Source organism: Ailuropoda melanoleuca, chromosome 6, assembly GCF_002007445.2.
Source record: "Ailuropoda melanoleuca isolate Jingjing chromosome 6, ASM200744v2, whole genome shotgun sequence".
Lineage (NCBI taxonomy): Eukaryota > Metazoa > Chordata > Mammalia > Carnivora > Ursidae > Ailuropoda > Ailuropoda melanoleuca.
The window spans coordinates 73367901-73387972 of record NC_048223.1 but is presented as its reverse complement, the minus strand read 5'-3'; the positions used below and the strand labels follow the sequence as shown (position 1 = coordinate 73387972).

The window sequence follows — 20072 nt, the reverse complement described above, 5'->3', positions numbered from 1 at the left end:
AGCCAGGCACCCCTCAAAAGCAAAACTTAATTTTTTTTTCAAAAATATTATTCATTTATTTATTTATTTATTTGAGAGAGAGAGACAGAGACAGAGCACAAGCAGAGGGAAGGGCAGAGGGAGAGAGAGAGAAGCAGACTCCCCACTGAGTAGGGAATCTGACACTACTCTTGATCCCAGGATCCTTGAGATCATGACCTGAGCCAAAGGCAGCTGCTTACCTGACTGAGCCACCCAGGCACCCCACAAAAGCAAAACTTTAAATGTTTTTAGAAGACAATACTGTTGAAAATCCTTCTGACCTTGAGGGTAAATAAACATTGGTTTAGAAACAAAAAATGTTAACTTTTTTAAAAGATTTTATTTATTGGGGCTCCTGGGTGGCACAGCGGTTAAGCGTCTGCCTTCGGCTCAGGGCGTGACCCCGGCGTTATGGGATTGAGCCCCACGTCAGGCTCCTCTGCTATGAGCCTGCTTCTTCCTCTCCCACTCCCCCTGCTTGTGTTCCCTCTCTTGCTGGCTGTCTCTATCTCTGTCGAATAAATAAACAAAATCTTTTTTTAAAAAAAAGATTTTATTTATTTAAGAGAGAGAGTGAGCAAGTGAGGGTAGGACCAGAGGGAGAGGGACAAGCAGATTCCGGGCTGAGCACGGAGACACACTGGGCTTAATCCCACAGCCCTGAGGTCATAACCTGAGATGAAATCAAGAATCAGATGTTTAACCAACTGAGTCACCCAGGAGCCCCCCAAGAAGCTAACTTTTTAAGAGATTAAAAATTTGACAATATTAAATTGAGAACTATGTTCATCAAAACCTTAAGGAAAATGAAAAAATGAGAAGATATTTGTAATGCCTAAAACTGACAAAGGACTAGATCCATAATATATAAAGAACGCCTACAAATCAATAAAAAGGAACAGAGTTCAATTTAAAAATAGGCAAAAGCCATGACTAAAACATTTCATCGAAGAAGGAAAACATTTGATCCATGAATATATGAAGAAATGTTAAATATCAGGGAAATACAAATTAAAACCACAATTATATAGCGCTTTATATCTATTAGAATGTCTAAAATTAAAAAGACTAATCCAAGTGTTGGAAAAGACGTGGAAAAACTCAAATTCTCATATACTACTGATGGGAGTATAAAATGGTTCAACTACTTTGGAAAATAGTTTGGCTTTTGCCTAAAAATTTAATTCAATGACCTAGCTATTCCACTCCTAGGTATTTACCCGAGAGAAATTAAAGTATATGTCCATATAAAGACTTGTATACAATGTTCATAGCTGTCTTATTTGTAATAGCCCAAAACTAGAAACAACCAAAATATCCATGAATAAGATGACTGAAGAAACAAACTATGGTATTTCCATCCATACAATGGAACAGTCAGCAATAAAAGGAATGAAATCAATAATTGCATCAACATGAATGAGTCTCAAAATAAGCATACTGAGTGAAGCCAGATTTAAAAAGTATACCAACTATATGCTTCCACTCATATAAAATTCTAAAAAATGCAAACATATAGAAACAGAAAGCAACTCAGTAGTTAACTGAGTAAAAGGAAAGAGAAGCAGAACAGAAAGGAGGTATTACAAAGGGTCACAAGGAAACTTCTGGTGGTGACAGATATGTTTGTTATCTTGATTGTGGTAATGATGTCATCGCTTGAAATATAGGCAGTTTGATGCAAGTCAAGGAAAAATGCTTGACTGTAAGAGAACAGAATAATTTCTTTCAGAGAGAAAATCCCTCTTTTTATTCAAATACCTCAATGGGGACTTTTTGGCTGGGAAAGGTGAGGTCCCCTGGCCTGGCATAGGGGTGCATTAGAGACTACAGAAGAGTCATCAGTTCTTTGAAACAGAATAGGAATTTTTCATTTTATGGAAAGCATCCAGAATTCAGAGAAGAGAAGGATATGAGAAAGAAGCCTGCGAGGAATTGGGGAGAATCCATAACCCATGCAGTCAGCAGAGCCTGTGGAGAATGACGACAGCTAGTGAAAAATTCCCTGGGGTGGAGACAGTCAGAACTTTGACATCTAACACTCATATTTAAGTTGTTTCCTATTCTGTGAAGTAGTCGCCGTCCCACAATCCCCAAGCCTTTAGCTCAGTCTGTTCCAGACACTGGCCTTGAGTTAATGGTGTTTGGGGAATCCAAGAGAACGGGACAGTTCGGTACATCAGAAAAAACAGAGAGAGAGAGAGGCAGCAGCTGCAGGAATTGTGACATCAACGAAGATGAGCGGAAGCAAACTGGAGGCAGGAATAAGAGGAGTAACTAGAAGATGTAAGCGTTCCATTCAGGAATTTTGAAATACGAGTGCAGGAGACAGGCCTCTCCGCAGCATGTGGGATAGAGAACTGAACCATTTTCTTTGAGTATTAGAGGAAAGAATGACTCCAGACCGGTCAACTTTGTGAAAGGCCGCTCTAGACCCTGTTAGATGTCACAGAGGTGACTCTGCAGGAAGTGGGCCACATACAGACGGTGATGACATGGCCCCCTCCTGGAATTGCCCTGTGCTGTTAACGCATCGCTGCTTTTTAGGTCAATCCCCCAAACCATTCTGATTCCCTAAATTATCAATAACCTACCTTTCTCGCTATCTCTCTTTCTTTGTTATATATTAAAAAAAAAAAAACCTGGAAGATTTTTAGCTTCACTTTCTCGCCAGCATCACTCTTTCCCTGGCTGGACAAGAAAGGAATTCAACTCTTCTACTCTGATTGACCCTCTTAGTTCATCCCAAATATGAGCTACCAGATCCCTCTATCATCCCTGACTTGGCCCAAGTCCCATCCTTCCTGTAACAAAATACGGTTCACAAGGAGTTTCAACTGTGAAATAGTACAAGAGGGAATGTATCAAGACAGTGGAGGTAGAGGGAAGGGGCTATGAGAAATGCATTTCTCCCAGTTGTCATTCTTTTTTTTTTTTTAAGATTTTATTTTTTATTTATTTGACAGAGATAGAGACAGCCAGAGAGAGGGAACACAAGCAGAGGGAGTAGGAGAGGAAGAAGCAGGCTCATAGCAGAAGAGCCTGATGTGGGGCTCAATCCCATAACGCCGGGATCACGCCCTGAGCCGAAGGCAGACGCTTAACCGCTGTGCCACCCAGGCGCCCCCCAGTTGTCATTCTTTACCCATCAGCATGGCTGGGCAATCAGCTTGGAAGGACCTTGAGGTTGATGTTCAAGGTGATCATACCAACAAGACAGGCCCCCTAAACAATATAGGAACCACCGTAACACAATTACCTCACACGTGTACAAGTGGCTCATAGCTTATCCCTATGTCCATGTAGTTAGCTTGTGTAGTTGGCATAACCTTGTTAGGCTGTTATAGGTGAGGAAATTGCAGCTCAGAAAGGTTGAGTAGCACACCCGAGACTTCTGAGTCCAAACCACACCGCCTCTCTGCCATCTAAGATGCTATCCCTAATTAAGTGCCAGGTCTAGTAGGACATTTCAATGGGGGATTATTAATCTAGGCCCCCAAGGGAGGAACCCCCAGAGTAGGGAGTCCCTGAGTTTCTTTGGGACTTATTTTCAATCACCTCTAATTGAAATTGAGCATCCCCTTCCACTTTGGACGCAGACAACAAACCACAGAACTGGTAGCAGCAGCTGGGACTTTGTCTCCAGGAGAAGCCATGGACATCTTTGTATCCACGCTGTTGTTGCAAATGTCTCAAAATACTGTTTATGCTCATCAGGATTTCAGAATGATGATTATTAGGTTCCTGCTGGATCTCATTACAGTGCAATAAAAAATAAGCACATATGTTACTTTAATCACCACTTTAATCTAATAATTGTAATCCAATACCATTGGCTTCCTTTGTACTCCTAAGTATTTTAGGCATTTAGAAGCATTATTACAAAGGGTGCCTGGGTGGCAGAGCTGGTTGGGCAGCCGACTCTCAGTTTTGGCTCAGGTCGTGATTGCCAGGTCATGAGATCAAGCCCCACATCGGGCTCCTCTCCCCCCTCCATGTTCGCTCTCTAGATAAGTAAATACATAAATACATAAATAACTCTTTTTTAAAAAAGCATTATGAGAAAGGATCTGCAGGTTCTGCCCAATTGCCAAAGGGGTTTATGGTGCACATGTACACACACATATACACATACACTCCCACACAGGTTGAGAGTTCCTGATCTAAAGGACGTAGCACGTGGTCAGGAATTGTGTTCTCCTCTTGTTCCTATTTACCATATTGTAGTGCAGGTATGTACGCCTTTCCTTCTTTGCTAGCATGTGAATTCTAATAAAGCGGGAGTGGTATCTTCTATTCCTTTGGGTCATCGGTGGCTAGAACAGGGCTTGGCATTCATTGAACAATCATTTATAGAGTAGCTCATGTGTATAAGGCTCAGGTCCCATTGGGGGAGGCTAAAGAACGAAGAGATTAAAGGGAGGGCAATAAATCTGTTCACATACTTGTTTGAACATCAATTCATTCATCCATTTAGAGAATTATCTAATGGCTACTCAATGTCGGTCACTGTGGTAGACCCAGGGGAAAACAGGAAACATGAGATCCAAGTCCTTATTCTCACAGAGCCCCCATTCCAGCTAATGGAGAGAAGAGTACACAAGATTTCTGAAGACAGACAAATGGGAATGAGGTCACATCTTCTGGAGAGTCAGAGTCATGGGGAAAATCTAGTTCTTAAACCTATAAGCTCTTTTTAGCCAAAAGGTTACTGGGAGAACCTAACCACAGGGTAGAAATGTAGAGTAATACCCTTCCTAAGAGGAAAAGTTGGGTCCCCATGAGGATGGTTTACCTTGTTGGTGTGGCCGATGGTCTTGCCTAGTAAACTTTGAGGAGAAGTTAGCCTTCCATTGCCCCTGGTGTTTCAGGGGCTGGCCTGTCCAAAGACAGCAAGGTGGATGAGTGCCCTCTCTGCAGTTCGTTCTGATTCAAAGAATCTATGATGCTATCAATCAGTTAGAATGTGCAAGGTTGCCTAGATACCTTGGGGTTCTTTTTCTGGTAAGAGCCCTGAGCTGGGTGAGCTCCTCAAACCTACCAAACATGTGGTGAGGGACCAGGTGTGGGACAACGTGGTGGCCCAAGTACCTGCATCTCTGGGCCAGATCACCCATCCAGATGGGAGGGCAAAGGCAGAGACTCCCAGCAGAAGCAGGAGGAAAAGGGACTGGGGGCTGGGTGTGTCTTACCGAGGAAATGGAGAACAAGGACAACAAGGTTTGGGGTTGATGAAGACAAAATCTGATAAGGTGGAACATTTCCCAAAAGAAGTGTAACTTCAAAATACAAAAAGATAAATTCAATAAATCCATACAGCATCTCCCCAGAGAGGTATAACCTTAAAATACCAAAAAAAAAAAAAATCATTTTGGTAAATCTAGGCCCCACCCACAGCAGTATCTCTCTACGTATTTACCGAATGTATGAAAAAATTCCCTAGGGAACCTCAGCTCCCTCATCTGTCCCCAGCCCCAGCTGGCCTCTCTCTTACTGTCCTTCAGCCTCCTCCGGTCTGTCTGTCTGAACATCCTGCTTCAACAAATGGTGACAATTATCACTAGGAATTAAGTACATAAATCAAAATAAAATCAACCTGGATGATCTGGGGTATTATTCTCTTCAGTCTGTAGCCCATGATAATGGCCTCTACTTTTTCCAAAGAAAATTTCTTGGAACACTTCATTTTTCAATCATGCCTCCATCTAGTAAGTGTTTAATAAGAACAGCATCGTCCTGGGTTCACTGGAGCAATCCAAAAATGTATTTCACAAAAAGTTTTCAATCTACTAGGCCGGATGAGAACCACATACAGGTAACTCTGTGGTGAGGCAGGAAGTCACAGGTGGTTTGGATTCATGAGCAGGGGGGAGATCAAGAAAAAGTGAGGACATCCAGCGGGGACATGGTCAGTGACAGGCCAACCCCACTTAGTTCTGGAGGGTAGAATGCAGGCTAATGGGGCGGGTGGGGAGGGCTGAATTCCAGCGAGGTAGGAGTCAGCTTGGAAGTCAAAAGGACCTCCAGTCACTTCAGCTGTTCAAAGCAAGAGCTGTGGTAAATGCCCAGTTATGGGAGTATTCCTTCAAATGAGGTTTGGATAAACTGTCAAAGATAGTAGAGAAGATAGCCATTTATTTCCCCCTGCGGGAAGATGTTTGGGCTAGAGAAATGCTCACGGCAACTTCGGTGTCCCTTAGTCCACCAGCAGAGAATGAAGTTAGCAAGCGAGACTACCAAATGAAATACTGATACCTCATGCAAAGATTCTTAGGAAATCAAATATTTTTTATTTGTTTACTGGATTTCATATACCTAACAGTCCTTAAAACAACTATCCACAGTAGCAACACAAACCACATGTAAAATGAAAACAGGTGCCCCAAATGGCACCCCTCCCCATCACACACGCAATATTGAGAAGCAAAATCCTACAGGTGCTGACATAACTCACTTTAAGCACGAAAAGATTCCTGCAGGGCCGCCTGGCAACCAACCCTTCTTCATCCTGGGGCTTAAAAGAACAAAAGTCTTTGTTCTCTTTCCACGTTCCATATCAGCATGACAAGTTAAGGACAAGTTAGATTAGATCTCCAGTTTATTACATAAGTCCCAACCCTTCTCAAATGTGCATCCACAAGCAAGGACCCAACCTAACTCAATCAACAGCGGAAGCATCCCAATAGGGAGCTCAGCCAGCCAGGCCACGTGGACAGATAGCGTACATGTTTCCAAGTCCAACAGCCACAGGACCCAAAGCCACAGAGAACTAACAGCTCAGGCCTCAACTGAAAAATTTGCTAAAAGGGGATCTCTCAGGCCCAAATGCTCTGATTTTACAAGTTGGCCCATCTTTGGCCCAAATATGCCAGTCAGAAATGTCATTTAATGCCCCTGAAAACACTGAGTAACAAAATGCTAGGAGTACCCAAGAACCCGGGGTTCTCTTTCGGCCATCCAGAATGGGAAGTCAGCTAGAAGCTTGCCTGTTGGTCCCTGACCAACTCATCTGCCGGAGGAAAGGCTGGTCAGCATCCAAGGTACATCGGGCCCAAGCCCGAGGGAGTTCCTAGTTCTCCTTCTGGGCCTGCTGTAACCTCTTGGCCACAGCAGTGATCAGAGCAGCTCCCTTTCCACTCCCATCTTCGGACAGCATGAGCGTCACATCACATCGAGGAGCTAGCTCTTTCACAGTTTCCTGCAATATCCGAGAAAAGCTAGGGGAGAGAGAGAGAGAGAAACATCATCAGCACTCACATACGGGATCAACATATTTCTGAATGATTCCAATCTCGTTTGTTCCTTCCAGCTTGCTTCTCCAGGCTCTAGAACAGCTTCCTATACTGCTTGCTAAAGAGCTGTTTTAATTGTACCTTTTATTGAGCAATTACTCATGCCAGAGACTATTCTAGGTGTTTCAGATACAGAATATATATACAAAGTGTAATAAATAACAGTTTAAAAACAATTATTAGGGGGTGCCTGGGTGGCTCAGTCGGTGAAGCGTCTGACTCTTGATTTCGGCTCAGGTTATGGTCTCAGGGTCGTGAGATCAAGCCCTGCCTCAGGCTCTGCGCTCAGCACAGAGTCTGCTTGTCCCTCTCCCTCCCCCTCAGCTCCTCCGCCTCCTCTCTCTCTCAAATAAATAAATAAACAAATAGTTAAATAAATAAAATCTTTACCAAAAAAAGTAAAGAAATGATCATGTGATTTTTGTCCCTTGGTCAAGCTTTAGTTCAAGAGAGAGCCTTGTAGGAACCACAGAAGAAATAAGTGATTCTTATGGAACCAAAGTAATGAAAATATTTTTTGGCTAATTTTGCTAGAATGAGATCCTTCACCTCCACATTCCATAGTCTATATCACTTCATAAACCATCCCAGCCCCAGGGACCAACTTAAATAAAGTTGTTTATCCGGGGGCGCATTTGAGAGGATGAAGTTCTGTTTCTACATCCACTTTTATTTCTATAACCCCACTTCTCCTACACCTAAAATCTCAACACTAAGGATCAACTCTCTTTTGATAAGATTGTTCTATTTCCTTTAATTTTAAAATACAGATAAGCCTTCAAGCGTTAGGACAGAGATGGGGAACAGAGGGACAGCAGTGTGAAGTGCTGGTCCCTGAGGGGTCCAAAACCCTGCCTTTCGGCACATTGACGTCGGTGGTTAGATTGGCTGTGGGACGCTTTCTGGTCAATAAGTTATGAATTAAGATTTTAAAAGTCCATATGATTCTAGGAAAGTAGTTAACAGTTCACAGTAGACAGAAGAGTAGATCAGAAAACTCAAGTTTTTAAACAAGATTAATTTCCTTTGTCATTTTTCCATTAAATAAAACAAATGAGACAAATATTTAAAAAATTAAGTGATTCAAAGGGGAAAAACTAGCAAAGATACCAGTCTGTTATTTTGGATAATTAGTCATCATCATAGGAAGAGCTAACGATCCAGGATTACAGTTAAGAGTACATTTGTGTATATGTTTCAATTTGATCAGAAATTTTTATAAATTTGTTGGGGCGCCTGGGTGGCACAGCGGTTAAGCGTCTGCCTTCAGCTCAGGGCGTTGATCCCAGCATTATGGGATCGAGCCCCGCGTCAGGCTCTTCCGCTATGAGCCTGCTTCTTCCTCTCCCACTCCCCCTGCTTGTGTTCCCTCTCTCACTGGTTGTCTCTATCTCTGTCGAATAAATAAATAAAATCTTTAAAAAAAAAATTTTTGTAAATTTGTTAATAGTTTTCCTCTCCACCAAAACAAAAATGTTAAATATTAAAAATAATAGCTTTCAAAAAATAATAACAGCTTTAATACTTGACTTTTTTGTGATGTGCCATGCACTCTACAGACACTGTTTAACTCCATCCTCACGATAACCTATGAGGTAGGTAAGATTTTTGTCATCATTTTACAGATTAAGAACTGAGGCTCAAAGAGGGTAAGAAACTGGCCCTAAGCCTCCCAGCTTCCAAGTGGTGGAGCCAGGATTCAAACTCACATTAATACTTCTGTCCACTGACTCTGAGCTAAGAAAGTTATCACCAGTTCGTACTTGGCAAATGCTCTGTGCTGTGCACAATATTCAGTTCTCATTCCCCCCCCGTGAGGTCAGCTGGGAGTACTTAGTACTAATCACTTGTATTTGTTGAGCTCCAGACCTCAATCCTTACTCATCCCTACAAGGTAGAGATTATTACTGCCTCGAGGAGCATGGGGTTCAGAGAGGATGGTGAAGACTCCCATATCCTAACCACTAGGAAAGCAAGCCAAGGGGGCGCACACGTTGCCTGTTAGATGCAATGGGATCCATACTGGGCCTCAGTGCCCTCCCACCCCGCCTCTCTGGGGCACTCACTGCGGGTGCAGCTTGTACAGCGTGCCATCCACTCCCACGGTGATCTTCAGGTACTCCAGCCCCTGGTCTTCCCTCCTCTTCTCCACGACAGCAGCCAGGCCGGCGCCGCAGAGCTGGGCTGCCCGCCGGGACACAGCTCCGCACACCTCCTTCACCACAATGCTGTCCTCACATGTGCTGTCCAGGCCGAGCTGCTGCAGGATCCTCCTGACCTGGAGGAGGGCCAGTCGATCACTGTGGGCAAGCAGAGCAGGACGTCAGGACCTGCTTCCTGGGCCCTGGAACCTGTTCCGCCTGGCTCACAGCCCCCCATCCCTAGATGCCCTAGGAGGAGGGAGGAAAAAATGATCCCGGCAGTGGCTGAGTTAGAGCAGAATGCCACAGAAGCTGGGACTCAAGGAAGCCTGTGACCACCACCACCACCCCCGGAAGTCCCACCATCTTTAAAAAATAAAGTGTGAGCACCTCTGGTGTTAGACATGTTCAAACCTGTTATCTCACTAGAAGCTCTTATTAGATTCAGCAACCAACACATCGGGTGTGAGTTTTCAGAAGAGGAATCTGAGGTTCAGAGTGCTAGAGACTTACCCACAGATAGTAGAGAGCAGGGACTCAAGCACACGCCTTCTCACACCAAGTCTAACCTCCCCCACGGAGCATGCCAGCTCCCGCTACTCTGGCCCTGTCCAATTGGAGGCCAACTTTCCTTCTATTTAACTTTTTCTGATTTTCTGTTTTCTCTTCCCAACTAGACTACATGCTCTTTGAAGGTAAGACCGTATTCTCAATAATAATCAGCATAGGGCTGTGTACATTCAAAGGGCAAGTGAACAAATTAAGAAACAATGTACAATCAGCACCTTAGTGAACACTAACCTGTACAGGGGACCATAAGCACAAGCAGAGAAGCCCCCGCTGTAGGGACAGGCTGGCCTCGAGTCTAGACCCTGATTATCTCCCGGTGAACTTTCAGAGCTCTGACTTCCAAGCTGAACAATGTAAAATTGTATCCTTGACTGTCTCAGGGAATACTTCGGGAAGAAGACTGTTATCAAGAGAGAAAAACCGGGAAATAAACTGTCTGGCTGTACAGTGGATTCCGCAGGTAAATGGCGGTGCAGTCAGATTACAGAATCCTTTGTAGACCCTAGCAAAGAGCTTGCATGAGAATGTGTACTGCTATTGCAAATGTTCATGACATATTAAGTGGGAAAAAAGATGATAAAATACTATGTGCCATATGATCTGGGTTTGTTTTTGTTTTTGAATATTTGTCTTTGCACAGAAAAAAAAAATCAGAGCTGAAGGAAATCTATTTAGATGCTGGTAGGATTACCGGTAGTTCTTACTTTCTACCTTATGCTTTTCGTTTCTTTTCTTTTTAATTTAAGTAATCTCTAAACCCAGGGTGCCTGGTTGGCTCACTCAGTTAAGCACTTACCTTCGGCTCAGGTGATGATCTCAGGGTTCTGAGATCAAGCCCCCCATTGGGTTCCCTGCTCAGTAGAGAGTCTGCTTCTGCCAGTCTCTGCTCATGCTCTGTCTCTCTCAAATAAATAAATAAAATCTTAAAAAAAAAAAAGTAATCTCTACACCCAAAGTGGGGCTTGAACTCACAACCCTAAGATAAAGAGTCATATGCTCTTCTGACTGAGCCAGGCAGGTGCCCCTTCCTTTTACTTATGAATGAGTAATATTTGTATATGATGAAAAAAAGTGGATTTATTTTTCCATAGGTAAAATAATAAAACCTGAAATTCCTTCCACAGTCTAGCCCGTCACAGTTTACCTAGTTCTTTCATGTACATTCCACTACTCGGTCCTTGGGTCGATCATTGGGGTTAAGCAGTAGAGCATTTATCTTCTATAAGGAAAGAAATTGTCATCCCGAGAGGTAAAGCAACTTGCCTCAGGTCGCACAGCACACGCAATCTTAAACTCAGGCTCAGAGACTATAGTAAGGCCAGAACCCCCCCCCCAAGATTCCCTGTTGCATCCATTGGACAATGTACTTTGAAATGGGCCACAGTCAGCATAGCACCTACTATTCCCAACTGGCATGACATTGGATATGATTTTCTTTTTATTCCATGAAGTCTCAAAATAAATAAAATACCTAGAAACAGGAAATCAAAGCATCCAAAGCAGACACCTTTTGTGCAGCAGAAGTGAGTATTTCTGGAGGCATATACGTCCCGCTAACTTACTCTTGTCCAAGAACATCTTCCTTTGTATCAGGCAAAAAAAAAAAAAAAAAAAAAAAAAAAGGCAGGGCAAAGATAGTCCATCTGCTTATTTCTTGCATGTGAGAAAGAAACCATTTGCCCTCACAGCAAAAGAGGATCCCTCTGGTCATCAAAGATGATGACTTTTTTTTTTTTTTAAAGATTTTTTATTTATTTATGACAGAGAGAGACAACCAGTGAGAGAGGGAACACAAGCAGGGGGAGTGGGAGAGGAAGAAGCAGGCTCATAGTGGAAGAGCCTGACGTGGGGCTCGATCCCATAACGCCGGGATCACGCCCTGAGCTGAAGGCAGACGCGTAACCGCTGTGCCACCCAGGCGCCCCAAAGATGATGACTTTTAACTTACACTTTTGAATCTAACTGGTTGAAGCTGGACAAAAAAAAGGACGCTGGGTATCTACTGATCAACATTTCAAAAACACAAAATTGCTTCTGCTGCTACTGATTCTACCACCGGCTCCTTAGACGGCAAGATCTGCTCTACAACAGTCCATCTGATTTCTCTCAGTAAGTACACTGCTTTCNGATTCTACTACCGGCTCCTTAGACGGCAAGATCTGCTCTACAACAGTCCATCTGATTTCTCTCAGTAAGTACACTGCTTTCACTTTTCTCCCAAAGTGATTTTTGGCTGCGGGCATCTGGCCTTAAAGACCAGTAAAATGAACTGAATGAATGCAGACTGACAGAAATTCCAAAGAGAAAACCTCTGATAAGAACCAGTGCTGGTAGGAAAAGCAGTGAAACTGACATGTTTGTACGTAACTGGTGGTGGTGGAAATCTGAACTCTATTTTGAAAAGTGTGTCCATAGGGAAATACTTCTTTTAACCAAATGCTTCTACTCCTAAGGAAATAATTTGTGAGATGCAAACGATAACACAAAAAGAATAATTATGGTGTTACACAGAATTGCGGAAATCCATAAATTACAAGATAGACATCTTATACTAAAGGGAAAGTTTAGTAAATTACAGTATGGCAATATAATGTAATATTACGCAGCCATTTAAAATGATAATTACAGCAAAGAGTTGAGATGGGGAAATTTCTCTTTCTAGAAGTATTCCAGCTAGAAAACGCAGGAGTGTTAGCATTAAGTTGCCATCATTTTACAAACACAGATCTAGGCAATGAGCATCAGTGACTGCTAAGATCATAAAAGACAGATAATTCAATGCCACCTATAAAATATTCTTGTCCAAAGTTCAATACTGAATCTAACCAGGCATCTGGGTCTGTGAGTTTGCAAGAAATACAAGGGAGAAGAAAATGCTAAATGCTGTAATCAGCAAAATCTAGAATATAGTAAACTTCTAGGATACAATGACAGTTTCTTCATCAAATATATCCCAAGGGGAAACAGGAGGAGAAGCCTGTACATTAAAAGAGATTTTTAAAAGACATATCAACCAACTGCACTGTATGAACCTTGTTTGGATATGGATGCAAACAAATGAACTGTAAAAACCCTTATTTTTAGGCAATTTGGAAAATAGAAGCACTGGCATGATATTTTGAGATTAAGGTTTATCATTACCTATTTGAAGTATGATGATAGTAACATGGATATTTTTTTATTACTTGTTTTTAAGGATTTTTTGTTTTGTTTTATTTCAAATTTTTATTTAAATTCTAGTTAGTTAACATAAAGTATAATATTGGTTTCAGGAGTGGAAGGTTATGGTTTTTTTAAAGAACTAATATTTTAGAAATACATTTTAAAATATTTATAGGTAAACTGACATAAAAATGTGAGATTTGTTTCAAATCAATCCAGTTTGGGGGTGGGAAATGCAGGAGTATATTAACAGACCGAGTTCGGCCATGAGTTGATCATTGTTGAAGGTGGTGATGCAAACATTAGATTCATTTTATCATTCCCTCTACTCTTATATATGTTAAAAATTTTCATAATAAAATAGAAACCAGAATTATAACTGAAAATTGTCATGTACAAACACTAAGTAAATAATATATAGAATGATGTGTGGTATGATTGCTATTATGAAAATATGTTTACACACATTTAAAAACTTGAAAGGGAATATGCAAAAATCAAAACAGTTATATTTAGTCATGAGTATATGGGTGATTTTTTAAAAGAGTTTTCTTTCATATTGTGGACACATCATCTTTTCAGAAAGAAAAGAGGATTGTTTTTTAGCCAAAGCTAACTCCCACGTACCAGTTTAGGAAGCTCAGGGCTCAGGCACGCAGTGGGCCCTTCAGCTGTGTGCTATGGTCCCTGAGGCAGCTAGGGAGACAGAGCAGCTCTAGGAGGAAACCCGTTGCCCAGCCAGGCCCTTACTGTTTTTATTTTTAAATCTCAAGTCTGTTGGACCCCAGGCTGATAGCAGCACCTCCCAGTCAGGGCCTCTCACATCGAGCAGGTGAACTTGATCCCACATCACCTTTCAATCTGGGACAGGAACTTGGTTTCAAAGATGCCCCTGGTCCGGAGACGCTCTGAAATCTGCCCACGGAAAAGGAGACCCTGCTTGGTCAGGTCGATCAGAATCTGCCGCACAATCTCCCCCAGGTACATCCCACTGGTCATTTTCTCATATCTGTTTGGAGAATAGGGATAAGGTTGACACGAGCAGGAAAATCAGCACTGGTGAGTGCTTCACGAAAGGACCACGGGTCTGGCTATAGAAGGTATACCGCTGGCATCCAACAACTGCTGGGTTTGGAGTGGTTCGGATTGGGCAGTAGGCCCAGAGAAATGCAATGCTGAAGTCTGCACGGTGTGGGGCAGCCAGTCTTTGGAGCCCTGTTGACCGGCAAGAAGCCAGGTCCCCGCAATGCCCCATGCTGCTGCATGAGCAAACACTGTGAGCCATCATCTATCAAACAGAGAGCAAAAGCCTGATCCCACAAGAGTGCTGGGAGGCCAGCATCTGGTGCACAGCGGGCACTGAGCAAAAGCGAGTCCCTTTGCAGGTCCCAAAGCCAGTTCTCCTTGGCTTTGTATTATAAATCTGATTTACTAGATTCCCCTTGACTTTATATTTGAAGAAATCTGTTCCATTAGGGATTCTGCTCCATGAAATAATATACCTAAACTGCACACACCAGGGGTTCTTTAAACATGTTGGAAGGGAGCCAAGTCACCCTTTCTATCAGGCTGTGAGCTCCACGAGGGAAGAAGCAAGAGGAAAAGGGACTTTGTAACCAGCAGGCACTGAGCAGGCACTGTGCATGGGCACGAGTGACAGTGTTACTACCAGGGATGAGGAGCCGGACCGCCCCTGCCTGCGGGGTCGAGTGGCAAGCTGGGCCTGAGACTTGTGTGCTGGACCTGTTTCGCTTCACTGCTCAGGACCTCAGCCATCTAAGGAACCAACACTCGCACAAATAATGGTGATAATGGTGAAATGGTGAATAAATAATAGTGAATTTGGTGAACCAAATTGAAATGTTTGCCCCCTTCCATGCTCACTCTAAAAATGTGAGCCTCCAGTGGATTCACGCACAAAACTAAGTCAGCAGACACTTGCCCCTTGAGAAGAGCACGATGCCTGAATGCCTCAACTTGGGATTCAGAGATAAGGTCCCTTCTTTTTGGAACAACCCCAGGTTCAGCTGGGCTTCCCACAACTCATCTTCCTCCCAACTCTGGAGACGAGTGCAAAAGGAAGACCAAGGACCATTGAGGCTGGTCCTGGCCATGCCCAGAATCTTCCTGTATAGGGTTCTCAGTTCCACGGCTACCAAGGCATCCATGGCCCACATATCTCATTACATTTCCTATCTGTTCAACTTCTCCACTGGGATATCATCACCGTGATAAATCTATATTTTCATCTTATTTTATATACTAAGACACTGAGTTTCATTGTGACAAAGACCATATGGCCTAATAGTAAAACATTTACAATCTGGGCCTTTACAGAAAAAGTTTGCCAGCACCTGCTGTCATGGATAGGTCTGGGTTAATTATCAATTCCTAGCATGCTACCTCTATTCCGGCCTACCCCTTTCTCTTTGACTCAAGAAGCTAGATGAGAACACAAGTGAAAATGGACTCGATTTTTTTTTAAAGAATCATTCATTGCTTTCAGTATTTTTAGTATGGCTAGTAATTAGGATCTACCTTCTCAGTGGCTGTGACCCGTGGTGGGACATGACACCATGATTGAGAACCAGTACTCCCACCTGCCACCTGCTGCCACTTCCCCACCCCCAGAACAACAGAGGCCACCGACCTGGTAGCCAGCCCTTGAAAGGCTGAGGATGTTGACCTCTAAACCGTATCTACTAGAAGCCAATAAAAATACAAAGCTATAGCAGCTATGGTATGAATACAGTACCTCCCTGATCTGATAAAGTTATACACAGCACAACCTACATAAATATACATATCCACCCTCCTCACCTCTGTTTGCCAGGGTTCAAGGACCCCTCATCCACCTTCTTGTCATATTGTGTCCGGATGTCGTCTATGCAGCCATTATCTCCAAATCCTCCCCACTCTGTGTTAATGCACATCTTCCCTTCGTCCCCTTCCACCAGTTCAATGTTCCTCATCTCCTCCATGTAGCACATGTTGCTGCCTGTTCCTAAAAGGAATCGTGAAGAGATTTTAGTCTTCAAAAGACATTACCAGGTCCTAAGGACGCAGAGGAGGGCAATGGAGAGGAATTCAGGCTTGGAGTCAGATATGACTGGGTGTGAATTCCAGCTTTACGCTCATAACTAGGGGACCATAGACAAGTATCTCATCTTTCAGAGGTCCAATTTCTTCATCTGTAGTAAGGTTTCTTCACCTGCCTTACAGGTTTGTTGTAAAGAAAACAATGACTGGGGCGCCTGGGTGGCTCAGTCTTTAAGCGTCTTCCTTTGGCTCAGGTCATGATCCCAGGGTCCTGGGATCGAGCCCCACATCAGGCTCCCCGCTCAGCGGGAAGCCTGCTTCTCCCTCTCCTACTCCTCCTGCTGGTGTTCCCTCTCTCGCGCTGTCTCTCTCTGTCCAATAAATAAATAAAATCTTCAGAAAAAACCCAAAAAACAAAACACAATGAGATGTTTCCGCCACACAGTAAATGGTACCTGGGAGAACACCATCCTACCCTCCTCCTCATCGCCATCGCGTTGCACCATCATCGCATCACGTCCTCATCTTTATCACTACTGTTAAGCTATAGGCACACAAAATGGGCTCCCAAGTAGTCACAGTTAGTGGCCAGAGCTAAAAGGGACCGTGAGGAATTATCTAGTCTTGGAGACATAAACATCGGCATCTGTAGGCCACCTTCTTTTTCCTTTGCCCCCGACCTGGTCTCAGGACTATTCTCAGTGCAACAGTCCAGGCAACTATTACATGCAGTCAAACAAGTCTCACCCCTTTGCCCTCCTAATTCTTGCCTGATCCCTCCCGCAGACGCGGAAACTCAAGTCCAGGCAGAGTAAGTAACCTGCCCGTTGTCACCAAGCGGGTAAGAGTTACAGTGAGATGAAACCTCTTAGCTGGCATTGAGGCATCTCACTCTACACCCATCTCCTTGTTCTACCCACTGCCCACCTTCGGGAAGCCCGGACAGCCAACTGGAACAATTTTCCCAGACTCTGTCATTACTGACCTGTGCCGGTCACTTGGAATACTCAGCACCTCCATCTTCACTTGTTCAAATCCTACCCATCCCCTCGCCAATCAGAGAGTCAGCCCCCTGAAATCCACCCTTGCCCTTAATCACTGTCAGAATTCTCCCAAAGGCCTGTTAAGTGCCTACATTATGCGTCAGGCCATTCCCTTCCCGTCTAGGTTTCTTGCCAGCTCTTCCCCACGCTGCGCACCCACAGCCAAACGAGGCCAGGTAACAGAGGAGGCGTTCATCGGAGCTCCATGGAAATCTGCCCCAAGCCAACAGTGGTCTCTTTCCACCCCAGATAATCTGCCCCAAAGCCCTAATTTGGAAAGCCTCTCCTTCTATGTCATTCTCCTTCCTCAACAAAAGGACAACGTTCGCTTAGGACCCTTAAAGAGAAAGATATGAAGTAAAGTTTTAGAAACTAGGAGACCTGGAATCCTAATCGTAACTTCACCTCTGCCTTGGACCAAGCTGGCTTTGGAGCCTCTGCGTAATGGCACAATGCTCCACCCACCCCCACCTCCACCCCCCCGCCCCACACTATGTGAAAAGGAAACCACCAAAAGATCAGATGGGAGTAGGCTAATGGGACACGCCTGACCGCTTACCTGCAATCAGGCCAATCTCACAATTAGGATCTTCATGGCCGCAGGTCATCATGGTACCCACTGTGTCATTCACAACTGCAACTATGTCCAGGTCGAACTCCTGCAAAGGAAGCAGCCATCCTGTAAGTAGGATGTGCAAGCCAAACAGGCTCAGGAGGGGCATATCAGCCCAAGGGGGGCAGAGACCAGAGGCACAGGGCTGGGCACAGGATGGCAGAGCAACGGAGCCTCAGAGAAGGCGCAAGTTCGGGCATGAGCCTCAACACCATAACATACATTTCTCCTCTTAATGGCTTCCCTGAGCATGTCCACCATGTCTTCCCCTTCACAATCCGTGGCCTTGAAGCCTTTGGTCCACTCAATGAGCGTTCCCTGAAAGAAAGAAGGAGAAATTCATCTGAGCAATAGTTTGCTGGGTGGGGCCACTACCCAGCCTCAACATCAAAGAGAGGCAAAGGGTTGCGGTCGGCTGCTAGCCACACGCACGTGCTTCTGACTGCTTCCCCTCCGCAGCCCCAGCACCGGGCCCAGAGGCACCACGGAGCATGCCGCCCAGGCAGGGTCTGTTGCTGAGGAATAACTACAGCAATTCACCTTCCTCAAGGCCCCGCTCGCATTCCCCGGCCATGACGGCCCAGACCAAAGGCCTGGATCCTAGTGGTTCTATGTCTAATTCAGCCAAGGACAGATTAAGACGTGACTGACCATAAAAGCTACAACATGTCCATCAAAGCATGGTTCCACAGTGAAAAACTAGAGGCAGCCTGTCGTTCCAAGGATAGAGAGCTATTATCCGGTGCATCGATACAGGAAATGTTAAACAGTCATAAAAGATCAGGCTGTCAGAGAACACTGAATGTTAGAGAAAGATGTTCACCGTGCACTATAAAGTGAACACACATGAAACAAACACAGATACTATTCTTTTAAAAACCATACAGACACACACACGCACACACACACACTCATATCTAGAAAAAGGTGTGCAACAATGCCTACAACAGGAAGTTGACAGGGGTTCTCTCTGGGTGCAAGATTATGGGTGCCTTATAGTCTTTCCTTTTTTGTGTGTCCATATTTTCTAGTTTTCTCAAAGTTCTCATGTATAATTTTTGTAATACCAAGAAAAAGTATTTTTCATTTATTAAAAAAAGCCCAAGATGACACTCTCAGCTGGAGACAGGAGTTAGTCTAGCCTCAGACTCCAAAGCCTAGAACTGGGGGTGGGGTGAGGGCAGGTCAAGCTGGGGCATCTAGGCCAGGAGAGCTCCTGGGGTAGGAGAGGGGGCTAGCAGCTCTGATGGCAGTGCCCCCACCCCCGTGGGCTAGATGGTCATCTCACCCTGGGGCCCTCCGCCCTGGTCTCCCTCCTTCTCTCCAGAGTCCTTGGGAAGTTCGGCTGCCTTGTTCCTTTCCTGGTGGACTTATGTAGAACATCAGAGATTCACCCCCAGTTGAAAATCTTTCATCTTAGTTGCAATTACACAAAAATAATATTTTTTAAAAGTCTTTCTTTTTTCTCCCTAGCCATCGGTGGCTTTGCTCCAGCTGTCCATTTGTCTCCCCCTCTCTCTTAACTGTGTATCCATGAACCTGTCAGAACTCCTGGGAGAGGCCTAGAGACCCGGTGTCCTAGGTCAGGAGGAGCGGCTGTGTCTGGGAGCTCACTGATCATTCAGGACTGTGGACAGCTGCATATGGCTGCCTTCATGGTGTATTAATTTTTAATGGCAGCAGTCATACAGTAATATGTCGCCCTTGTAAAAAATTAAAGTGTTACTGATAAGGACGAAGTCCCCTTTAACTTCCCATCCCCCCAGTCTGAGAGGTAACCTCTACTATCAGGCTAATAGGACTCCCTCCAGACCTTTTTCTCGCCGTTTACTGGTATTTTAAAATAAATTCACACTGTGTGTGGACTACTGTGATTTGGTTTTCCCACTTAATAATGTATATTCTAGACCTTTCCAGGTCAGTTAATATGGATCTGTCCCATGCCTTCACTGAGCGGAATATTCCTCAAATATAATTGCATAGAAATAAAAAATACTTATGAAATAAGTACCACTTTTATCCCCGTTTTTCAAATGAGGAAACAAAGGTCCAGGGAGGTTAAATAATTTGCCCACAGTCACATGGTCAGTAAGTGGAGAAGCCAAGATTCAACGTGCTTCCAGACCCATGCTCTTAACTATCGCACTCACTCCGCCACCTCCAGCCAGGTGGGTGATGTCCGTGAATCACT

At 44.1% G+C, this 20072-nt stretch overlaps 1 protein-coding gene across 1 annotated transcript in view; it reads right to left on the bottom strand.

The window, feature by feature from the left end:
• Positions 1–6298: 6298 nt before the first annotated feature.
• Positions 6299–20072, bottom strand: part of HKDC1 (hexokinase domain containing 1) — a 56940-nt gene continuing 43166 nt past the window's right edge. Inside the window, exons 15-20 of the mRNA XM_002913727.4 lie at positions 18104–18199; positions 17828–17927; positions 16007–16190; positions 14040–14195; positions 9380–9613; positions 6299–7238 (exon numbers count right to left, since the gene is read on the bottom strand). Coding sequence (XP_002913773.2) covers positions 7091–7238; positions 9380–9613; positions 14040–14195; positions 16007–16190; positions 17828–17927; positions 18104–18199 — 918 coding nt within the window. The 3' untranslated portion in view covers positions 6299–7090. The remainder of the gene's footprint in view (positions 7239–9379; positions 9614–14039; positions 14196–16006; positions 16191–17827; positions 17928–18103; positions 18200–20072) is intronic.